Genomic DNA, 12,247 nt, shown 5'->3' on the forward strand with positions numbered 1-12,247 from the left:
GGTGTATGCTGGCGGTCACCAGTGAGGGATGACAGGTGAGGAAGAAAGCAAGTCAGTTAGCCCATCGTAATGAATTCCACAAGAATTAACCACGATGGTTCCTAGGGAGAACCTTGCTAGCGGAGAGACTGTTAGACCCCCATTATTAACGATTCCTTCTCCTCCCCCTATACTGTTGTTATCTTCAGTTAATATCTGGTATTAATTTTGTTTAGGTAGATCAGTTATTGAAATTTTGAAATTACATATTCATATGTGAATTTATTATTTTACATTGTTTTTAACAAACTCTGGATAGAGGGCGGGATATACTTTGGTAGATGTCCAATAAGTATCAAGTATTACAGGGCAAAATGTAAATAGGCAAAAAACAAAAAATCCAATGACTGTACTCCATTACCCAAACAGAAGTACGACAGAAATAAAAATGGCAATCATTCATTTAAAAAAATGTTTTATTGCGCACATATTAATTAGGTACATAAAATAAAACAAATCAATTTACCAATCCGCTTTTTTTTCTTTAATAAACTTAAATTATAGCATCATGTAATTTTTCTACATATTGTAACATTCCATTTAAACATAGAATTAAAAAAAAAAAAAAAGATGGTTGCATACATCAAATGAAATGTACAATTTAATAATAAATATAATAATTACACGATGCATAAAAACATTCGTTACAGAGACTTATTACACTGTCAAATATATCGGAACACTTTACAAATACAAAGTGGAAACGTGACTTTACTGGATTTCTCCCAAGCTACATATATATGTATTGTGAAACTTTACTGAAAATAATTATACTTAAGCGTACATCATTGGTTTCATCTATACATGATCCTATATATTTCATAGCGTAATATGTCCCTTAATCGCACTACAATTGACATTACAAAAATATTAGAGATCTTGAGAATTAGGCATGGGTAATATTGGTACCACTACATATATATATATATATATATATATATATATATATATATATATATATATATTGGGTTTATTTGGGCATCGATGGTGGAAAGTCATTACCCATTCCAATATCCCCTATACAAGTCGGATATCTATATTAATTTCGATCGGATTCTCCATTTCGACATTAAATATTGTTTAAAAAACATTTCATTTTAATATATGTTAGGCCCATATATAGATATTGTAACTAAAATATATAGGTATTGACGTATATTACCCATCCCTATTGAGAATAACAATTATCGGGAACATAATTGCAACATACGAGACATTTGAATTGTAATGACGTATATAACAAATCTGCACTCGATGTTACATTATTCAGAATACGATCCTAAAAATAAAACTCAACAAAGTTATTATTGCTTCAACCGTTTCAAACTATTCATACATTTATATCCAATAAATCAAATTGCTAACGAATGAAAAAAAAATTTTTTTTTTCAATAGGTACTAAACGTATTTATAAACCTAAGTTTAGCCGACGTGGTAACACGAGAAATTTTGGATTTTTACACTTACAAAACTAATGCGATTATTGTCGCCACTTCATTAATTAAATAAGGAACGAACACAATTACATCCTTGCTGTATCAGTGTTGTTACATCTTGTATTTATCAAATTGCGATATGACTATTAGGTACTTATGATAAAATATCATTAATTCAGACTCCATACACTTTCATATAAATAACGGAGAGAGTTTATCGAGCCGAAATATCTTAGTGGAACTGAACGTGTCACAAGGAGCGTGGGTCTAAATATGGAAATAATTTTTACAACATAACTACAATTTTTTATAGATATATTCCGACCAATGTCCATGGGGGAAAATTGTTCACTTTCATCATAGACTCATCAACGGATTTTAACTTGTTACAACTCCGACCGTTATATTGATATTTATATTCTTTTTACAAACCTTATAATAAATTTACAAATAACATCATTAACATTCGACGACGAGAATTTCATTTGTGATCTTTTTGATGAGAAAACTATTTTTATAATTATTGTAACATTCACCTAAATGTTACATTTAATATAAAAATCGATTAAAATCAATCCACACATATACTGATATGCCTAATAGATAATCAATAACAACACAAATTAATAAAAAAAAAAACATAATGAACGCAACCACGAAACAAGGAATACTATTAACATATAGTTACAATATCACGTTACTATTTACATAATGTTACATTATTGTTATTAAACACTAACATCGCGTGTAGGCAGTTGATATAATCTCAAATTCGGATATTTACTCAGTTTCGGAGATTACTATATCATATAAATAAATATTTACACTATTGTTTCAGTCTGTTTGTTATTTATTAAATACAAAGTGGGTTTAACATAAATAAACATACAGCTATTAATGACTGATATAGTAGGTACTATATTGTAATTGATTTTAAAACTGCTGTAGAAAAAAAAAATTTTTTTTTTGTTAGTATTTTCATTAAATTTGCTCTGATACTTTCGTAATCAATAAATTAAATTAATTCGACAAGACTATTAAATAGGTGTGGGTAATGGATACTGACCCGATATCTATGTATTGAGTTTCTCCGGACATTGATGGCGGAAAAAACGTCGATCGGCTTCTTAATTTCGATATTATATAATGGATATCAGACATAACATATTCGTTATTGAGCCCGTATATATTGTAGATATTTAATCTTCAATATATAGGTATCAGTACTATATATTGTAGATATATTGCTGGGACACTTGATACGACACGACGAACTTATGAACATTATTATAGAAGGTAAGATAGAAGGAAGGAGGGGGAGAGGGAGACCGAGACAGTAACATCAGGCAGATCAAGGAAGGAGTTGGTGTCGTGTCGTATCAAGAGGTGAAGAGACATGCTGAAAATCGTAGTGAGTGGCAAGAGCTCCACCGACAAGAGCGCAGCTCTTAAATAGATACATAGTTAGATTATAGATATTATATCTTCAATATATAAATATTAGTACTATATATTACCCACACCTACTATTAAACTACTATTGATTATATATTTTTTATATGTACTTGGCATATTAATATAAAATAAACAGATACAGTAAAAGATTAATTGTTAAATGATAAAAAATATGCCAATTATTTTAAACATATCAAATATATAAAATGTAGAAAAAATTTATTTTGTTTATTTAAAACAAATACTCTATATTAAATTAAGTTTACTATAATTATTAATTTTGAAACGAGATGGAAGTTCAAGTCTCGTATAAGCATGAGTTGAATTATAAAATCGCGTGAAATATGTAATATATATATATTAAAAAATAGGCGTTTAAAATTCTGCCTCTACCCAATATGTGGATATAGAATGAATGTTAAACTTAAAATTCATATCAAAAACGGGAGATGGTCTTGTCAAATTAAATTAGTATTATTTCTAAAAATCCCCTGACTATGAAAAATGTGTTACTTAACAAGTAGTTAGTAGATGCGATATCATCTAGATAGAGTGACGAATGTTTGGAACAACCTGTTTTTTTTAATGGCGCACATTATCAATTTTCATATATCTGTTGTGTGTATATATATATATATATATATATATATATATATATATATATATATATATATATATATATATATATATATATATATAAAACTAAAACCTATTATAATTATTACGTTGTCTTATCGAACAGAACGGAAGAATAAAAAACACTTGTACTTGTAGATGTTTGTTATTTTTTAATTTTTTTTACATTATGGCTCCATCGACTCGGAGATACTGCGATTTCATCGGTGATACGATATCTCAAATAAACTGATTCTACTTTAGTACACGCTGACAAGAGGTTTAATATTGAAACAGTTAGAAATGTCGGCCATATTTAAAAAATGGTATTAAGATTATTTTTTAAAATTCTAAAAGATCAAAAACGCACAACGATGACACCTATATATCTGCTATGTTGTAAGCATCTATGGGCTAATGATCACTTACCACCAGGTGACCCGCATGCTTGTTCATCATACTTTAAAATCACATTAAAAAAAGACGTTTTTTTTTTTACACTCGTCACTCCATCTAGACGTGTTTGATCCATGTACATCATTATGTTATTATATACGTAAAACTATAAAATTAGTGAGTAACCGCCCCATCTATTTCGATTTGGTTCACAAAATGCAATCAACATTTAAACATTACCTTAATATAATACATACAATTATATGATATTCATTCACAGATGCGTTGTTATAATACATTTTTTTTTTTTTATTTACATTGTTTCCCATGGGAAATGCACTTTCGAGCACTTATGTATGTGTATTTAAGGATTGCTTTTTAGATCTTACTCGTGACTCCATCAGGGGTCGGCAACCTGCGGCTCTTTGGATGTGAAACTGCGGTTTAGTTCTATACGCAAATAACATTAATTTATAAAAAAAAAAATTAAAATCGTCCTCAATCGATAGTGTTATATATAACTTATATAAAATAATTCTATATAACTTATATACAGATGCAGTATATAAGCGCTCAATGTATATAGGCCACGTTTATTTACCATTTTGTTTTATAATTTACAATGGTAATAAAGCCTACATATGTGCAGTTCCCTTTGTGAAGTTATAATGCGTTATATACTTCCGAGAATTTTACCATAAGCAATTTCCTTGTATAGCGACACTTTAGTGAGACTAAGGCATGGTCAGCCTAACACCTAAATCCATTCTTATTTGGACTTTGGCTAGGAATCCTAGGAACCATCAAATTAAATTACCCTACAGAATTTCCAAACTTCATGTCAAACGCTATTGTTTTTTTTTTATTATTATTAATGAGAACTAAAAAGAACTATTTGGCGGGAAAATTTACTTTTTTTTTTATTGCTTCATTGATATAATTTTTTTAGTTTCTTTTAATTCGATTAAAATAATAAGACACAAATAATCAATAGATAAAATTATCTTTTGAACTTAAACGAGTTTAATTGGTAGCTGAGCGCGGTTCTGTTATTTTTTACTGTACAATACTCAGCAATTCTGGTTACTTTTAACTAATATGTCAAACAATACAACACTTATGTATGATTCGGAACAAAGACATATGATAACGAGTATTCTATTAGGAAAATATAGTTTTAAAATGACAGACCGTTTTACAAAATCGCTCTAAAGATACCAGTTGCCCCGTATGGCCCCATACAACCTTGTATCGATCAACTACCGTAGCGAGAACAGAGTACTACCTACACCATGTCACAGTACTATTGAGGTGTATCAAAATATCATATCGTAATACTAACAAAGAATTTTATATTAATATTTGTGCCTTTTTAGTATTAAAGACTATATATATTTACCATCATAAATATAAAACCTGTTTACACCAATAAAACATGACACATATGCCACAATTTAACAATAGATGAGCCATCTCGTATAAACAAACTCTCAAATTTTGAAATTGGAACTTGGAGGTATAACATTTTCCGTCAGCATCGCTACTTAGTACTAATAGAAGACAACGATAGATGGCGCTAAAATGAAAAAGAGATTTGAGATAAAAATTTGTGAAGTAATTTTATATCAAATATATATTTATTCAGTGACGCACGATAAGCGACAAACGCTCTTCTATAACCTAGTTCAATTAAAATTATTGATTAATTAAAATTATAACATATTCAAAACATAAACATTGATAGGAACGACAAAAAAAGCAATTAAGCGCCATCTTTTCGTATTTATACCAAAACTTTATTAGCACATAGAAATATAAGCTCAAACAAAAGTGGCTTGTAGCGATTACGGGTTTCTGAGATAACTATTATAATTTGTAGCACTATTTGAATCTCATCTGGTTTTAAGATGGCACGAAATTTTATTCCGTTATAACAGTCAATTTACGGCAATAAACAATTCTCTGGTAGTACTACGGCAAGTAGACACGCCTGGTTGGAGTACTATCACAATTAATGCTGGTACTATCACAGCCTATTAGAGTACAATCGCAAGGTATATCATACTGTCGAAGCGTGTCAAGTACTCCTACAATGTATATTTGAAATGCCGCAATTTATCGTATATTACAGCAAGTTAGTGCAACAAGACAGAATACCGTTGCAGCGTATTGTAGTACTGCCGCAACGTATCGTAGTACTGCCGCAGCGTATCGTAGTACTGCCGCAGCGTATCGTAGTATTACCGCAGCGTCGTAATATTAATACAGCATATCGTAGTGTTACCACAGTGTATCTTAATATATAATACAGCATATCGCAGTGTTACCTCAGCGTATCGTAGTACCGATGCAGCGTATCGTAATAGTGCCGCAGCGCATTGAAGTACTACGGCAGCGTATCGCAGTACTACCGCAGCGTAGCGCGCCTCTGCTGCCACAACGCGTACTTGGCGCACGCGGTGTCGATCATCTGATTTAGGTGACGCGTCAAAGACGTGGCTAACGGTGTCAGGTCCCGCAACATTTTCTCCTGGAAAGTATTCATTGTATAGAGCATTCAATCAGGGAGTGGTGTAATATAAATCATCTTTATTGAAATAAACGTGTTTACATTTTTTTTAAAGTTTTACTGAAAAGAGTACACTTGAAATATGACTTATTAAAAAACACAAATATTTCAATATGTGATTATAAACATAGATAAAATAAATAAGTATGGGAAATAATAGTAACTCACTATAGAATAGACATGATCAGCACCTTAAATATCCCAGAATACAGTATATTCCTATGCTATCCTAAAGAATTAATATTATATTTCACATATCTAATCGGTAATAATGATTAGTAAATTCAAATTATTTTGTTTAATTCCGCTACCATTAGTATTATTATTAAACAAAATAACTCTAATCATATAACCAGTGATATGGACTTGTACAAAATAATACCTAATTTAGTAAAAAAAATACATATAATAACAAGCATAGTCGCTTGATAGAAACTTGAAATGTATAGGAGGATTGATAATAACAGGGAACAGTGTTAGTGATGAGTTTTGAAAGTAAATTTCATTCAACATATCTGGTGGAGTTACCTCGAAAGGTCGTAACTTGACGTTTCTGAACCGCAGCAGCGCGTCGTAGAACTTGGCGGCGCGTGCTGCACCTTCTTCCTCGGGCGCGGTCGTGGGCTGCGGCAGGCTGCGCCACAATTCACGCAACAGCTCCCCCGCCGACAGATATAGTCGCTGCAGCTCGTTCTTCACGTCCGCCGGGATTAGTTCTGTGGTCGGAAAATACATGGTGAGTTTAAAATTGTTGGTATGTCTTTAAAATAGTGTTTTGGTAGTGAAGCTAATGTATTTTTTTGTTTATTTAATAGAATTTGAGATTCAAAAAAAAAAGAAAAATAATATTAAATGCGTGTGCAGATAACGAGTTAGTATTAATGTGTAAATAATTATGAGTGGTGATTTTAAAGTTTTTTTTTTTTTTAAGATAAAATGTTGTATTTCATTTTTATTGGAACAAGTTTTTTAAAAGGTGTTAATCATTTTAATATAATGGTTAAAATGTAAAAATGGTGTAAAATACTGTTGATTTATTGTAAGCGACGAGTGTACTCTGTGTAGTGAAAGTGCAAGTATTTATGTAGTAATAGTGGGCAGGAGTTAAGGGGCAGTGGGTAGTAGGGAGGGTATTTTTTTTTATGGGTGAAAATGGTATGGTAATCGCGCCTGCGCTAACGGGATACGCTGGCGAAGCACCAATGGTGATAGATGAGAATGAAAACAGGCCAGTTAGCCCATCATTTTTTTTTATACCACTGAGGTGGCAAACAAGCATACAACCCATCTGATGGTAAGTTGTTACCGTAGCCTATGAACGACTGCAATACCAGAGATATTACGCACGTGTTGCCGACCCTGAAAAAACCTCTTTACCCCCCTTTTGAAGAACCTCATGCTGTAGTCTCTTGGGAAAACCTCGGCAGGGAACTCATTCCACAACCTGAGTGTTCGTGAGAGAAAACATCTCTGAAATTGCGTTGTACGCGACCATTTAGGCTGTAAGGTATGAGGGTGAACTCCCTGTCGATGGCGAGCCGTACGATGATAGAAAGTGGCCGTAGGCATCATATTGAATAATTCCTCTGAGCACAATCCGTTGTATAAGCGGTAGAACACGCAGAGTGAGGCAAAATCTCTCCTAAGACTTAAGGGTTCGATACCGCTTGCAAGCCTGGGATCATCGACAATTCTCATAACTCGTCGCTGTATTGAGTCAAAGGGTTCAAGCTGGTATCTAGGTGCTCCCGCCCATAAGTGACAGCAATACTCCATATGGGGCCGGATTTGCGATTTATAAAGCATTAATCGCTGATCCGGTGTGAAGTAATGCTTCGCTCTATTAAGCACACCGAGTTTTTTGGATGCCAGCTTCACCTTATCTTCGAGGTAGCCACGGAACTGTACGTCACTAGAGATGTCGACACCAAGGATCCCAATGCTTTTAGAGATGCTAAGAGACGTGTCTTGGAACTGTGGGGCCACAGCAAATGGGGTTTTCTTAGCGGTGAACGCGCAAGCTTGTGTCTTAGAGGGGTTAAATTGGACCAAGTTTTGTCGTCCCCAATCAGAGACTCCAGTTAATGTTCTCTCAATTTCAGACACAAGCTGTTCACGATTGTTCTCCACGATGGAACGAGTAACATTAGTACAACTCGTATAAAGGGCATCCCCGGTGCTGTCATCCGCATAACAATGAATGCTACCGAAGGTTAACATATCATTAATATGCAGCAGAAACAGCGTTGGGGACAGCACAGAGCCCTGCGGGACGCCAGGATTAATATCCATGCTATCGGAGCAGCAACCATCTACAACAGTTTTTATGCGTCTGCCGGACAAAAAACTGGCGACCCATTTACAGAGGCTGTCGGGAAGTTCATAGTAATGCAATTTCGATAAAAGAACCTGATGCCAGACCCGGTCAAATGCCCACTCGACTTATGAACATCTAAGGATAGTAACTCCCACCGGACTTTCCATTGTGTTATAGTAATTTCCGGCATTAGAGCTTCCGCAACACAAGATGGTAGGTGGTACAGAATTACCTTCGTCCATAGTCGAGTTAGAGGCAAAGAGAATGCCAAATATGTCGGCTTTCTCCTTAGCACTGTAGACCAAGTTACCATTCGGTTTCCGAAGTGGTGGAAAAGACGACTGATAAAAGTTTCCTTGGGCAGCTCTAGCAAGCGACCAGAAAGCACGGTTACCAGAAGGAAGGCTTGATAGTCGCCTACCAATTCCGCCCACAAATTCAAATTTGGTTCTAGCGATTACTCTCTTATTGTACCTCGAAGCAGCATTTAATTTTCGCTTTGCATCAGTGATTCCAGGATCAGAGTTAGTGCGAGCCGTAGTCCAAGCCCTATATGCAGCTTGCTGAAAAAAACTGGCTTTCTTACAAGACCGTTTAAACCACGGACGCTTCTTCGATCCCATTGCCACTAGCGGGTTAGGGATAAACAGCTTCATGTCTTCAATGATAGCCTCGCTAACGGGAATTGCGCAGTCGTTAGGATCATGTGATGCAAAACAGAGCTACTTCCACGGGTACGATGCATAAAATTGTCGCAATCCATTCCAGTCTGCTGACTTATAATGCCACACGCGACGTCGTCCAATAGGACGGGGTGGATCAGGTCGGGTGTTGGGGACATCAGCCTAGATAAGATAATGATCGGACGAGTCAATTGGCGCATCCACTTTGACGGTGTATCTATTCGGGTGTGTCATCCATCATGATGAATTAACCATAATAGGTGGTTCAGGTGGATCAGGTGGAATCGCGAGGAGGTGGACTTGGGTGGGTATATTGCTAGCAATGGGATTCTCAGTCTCCATTACTAACAATCCCTTTCGGGTAGGAGATAGCAATGAACAGTGGCGAGGAGCAGGGATGGTCGGTGTGCTGTGTGCTGTGTGCTGCGTGTAGTGTGCGGCGTGCGGTACGGACGGTGCATGCAGGCGGCGCTGTGCAGGCGCATGAGCGCGCCGCCGGGGCTGAGCTCGCCGAGCGCGCCCACCGCGGCGTGCGGCGTGTGTTGTGTGCTGTGTGCTGTGTGCTGTGTGCTGTGTGCTGCGTGTAGTGTGCGGCGTGCGGTACGGACGGTGCATGCAGGCGGCGCTGTGCAGGCGCATGAGCGCGCCGCCGGGGCTGAGCTCGCCGAGCGCGCCCACCGCGGCGTGCGGCGTGTGTAGTGTGTTGTGTGCTGTGTGCTGTGTGCTGTGTGCTGTGTGCTGCGTGTAGTGTGCGGCGTGCGGTACGGACGGTGCATGCAGGCGGCGCTGTGCAGGCGCATGAGCGCGCCGCCGGGGCTGAGCTCGCGCCGAGCGCGCCCACCGCGGCGTGCGGCGTGTGTTGTGTGCTGTGTGCTGTGTGCTGTGTGCTGTGTGCTGCGTGTAGTGTGCGGCGTGCGGTACGGACGGTGCATGCAGGCGGCGCTGTGCAGGCGCATGAGCGCGCCGCCGGGGCTGAGCTCGCCGAGCGCGCCCACCGCGGCGTGCGGCGTGTGTTGTGTGCTGTGTGCTGTGTGCTGTGTGCTGTGTGCTGCGTGTAGTGTGCGGCGTGCGGTACGGACGGTGCATGCAGGCGGCGCTGTGCAGGCGCATGAGCGCGCCGCCGGGAGCTCGCCGAGCGCGAGCGTGCGCCGCTGTGTGCGCCCACCGCGGCGTGCGGCGTGTGTTGTGTGCTGTGTGCTGTGTGCTGTGTGCTGTGTGCTGCGTGTAGTGTGCGGCGTGCGGTACGGACGGTGCATGCAGGCGGCGCTGTGCAGGCGCATGAGCGCGCCGCCGGGGCTGAGCTCGCCGAGCGCGCCCACCGCGGCGTGCGGCGTGTGTTGTGTGCTGTGTGCTGTGTGCTGTGTGCTGTGTGCTGCGTGTAGTGTGCGGCGTGCGGTACGGACGGTGCATGCAGGCGGCGCTGTGCAGGCTGTGTGCATGAGCGCGCCGCCGGGGCTGTGAGCTCGCCGAGCGCGCCCACCGCGGCGTGCGCCGTGTGTTGTGTGCTGTGTGCTGTGTTGTGTGCTGTGTGCTGTGTGCTGTGTGCTGCGTGTAGTGTGCTGTGTGCTGCGTGCGGTGCGGACGGTACGCATGCAGGCGGCGCTGTGCAGGCGCATGAGCGCGCCGCCGGGGCTGAGCTCGCCGAGCGCGCCCACCGCGGCGTGCGGCGTGTGTTGTGTGCTGTGTGCTGTGTGCTGTGTGCTGTGTGCTGCGTGTAGTGTGCGGCGTGCGGTACGGACGGTGCATGCAGGCGGCGCTGTGCAGGCGCACCGCGGCGTGCGGCGTGTGTTGTGTGCTGTGTGCTGTGTGCTGTGTGCTGTGTGCTGCGCGAGCGCGCCGCCGGGGCTGAGCGCGCCGCCGGGGCTGAGCTCGCCGAGCGCGCCCACCGCGGCGTGCGGCGTGTGTTGTGTGCTGTGTGCTGTGTGCTGTGTGCTGTGTGCTGCGTGTAGTGTGCGGCGTGCGGTACGGACGGTGCATGCAGGCGGCGCTGTGCAGGCGCATGAGCGCGCCGCCGGGGCTGAGCTCGCCGAGCGCGCCCACCGCGGCGTGCGGCGTGTGTTGTGTGCTGTGTGCTGTGTGCTGTGTGCTGTGTGCTGCGTGTAGTGTGCGGCGTGCGGTACGGACGGTGCATGCAGGCGGCGCTGTGCAGGCGCATGAGCGCGCCGCCGGGGCTGAGCTCGCCGAGCGCGCCCACCGCGGCGTGCGGCGTGTGTTGTGTGCTGTGTGCTGTGTGCTGTGTGCTGTGTGCTGCGTGTAGTGTGCGGCGTGCGGTACGGACGGTGCATGCAGGCGGCGCTGTGCAGGCGCATGAGCGCGCCGCCGGGGCTGAGCTCGCCGAGCGCGCCCACCGCGGCGTGCGGCGTGTGTTGTGTGCTGTGTGCTGCTGTGTGCTGTGTGCTGCGTGTACCGCGGCGTGCGGCGTGTGTTGTGTGCGTGTGTTGTGTGCTGTGTGCTGTGTGCTGTGTGCTGCGTGTAGTGTGCGGCGTGCGGTACGGACGGTGCATGCAGGCGGCGCTGTGCAGGCGCATGAGCGCGCCGCCGGGGCTGAGCTCGCCGAGCGCGCCCACCGCGGCGTGCGGCGTGTGTTGTGTGCTGTGTGCTGTGTGCTGTGTGGTGTGTGCTGCGTGTAGTGTGCGGCGTGCGGTACGGACGGTGCATGCAGGCGGCGCTGTGCAGGCGCATGAGCGCGCCGCCGGGGCTGAGCTCGCCGAGCGCGCCCACCGCGGCGTGCGGCGTG

The 12,247-nt window shown here is 41.5% G+C and overlaps 1 protein-coding gene across 1 annotated transcript in view; it reads right to left on the reverse strand.

Annotated features, from left to right (window-relative positions):
• Positions 1 to 437: 437 nt before the first annotated feature.
• The window catches only part of LOC113522151 (general transcription factor IIH subunit 1), a 36,253-nt gene continuing 24,443 nt past the window's right edge, over positions 438 to 12,247 (reverse strand). Inside the window, exons 10-11 of the mRNA XM_052901996.1 lie at positions 7,039 to 7,226; positions 438 to 6,471 (exon numbers count right to left, since the gene is read on the reverse strand). Of these exons, the coding sequence (XP_052757956.1) occupies positions 6,349 to 6,471; positions 7,039 to 7,226 (311 nt within the window). The 3' untranslated portion in view covers positions 438 to 6,348. The remainder of the gene's footprint in view (positions 6,472 to 7,038; positions 7,227 to 12,247) is intronic.

This window comes from Galleria mellonella, unplaced genomic scaffold (genome assembly GCF_026898425.1).
Source record: "Galleria mellonella isolate WM207_F2 unplaced genomic scaffold, CSIRO_AGI_GalMel_v1 utg855, whole genome shotgun sequence".
Taxonomy (NCBI): Eukaryota; Metazoa; Arthropoda; class Insecta; order Lepidoptera; family Pyralidae; genus Galleria; species Galleria mellonella.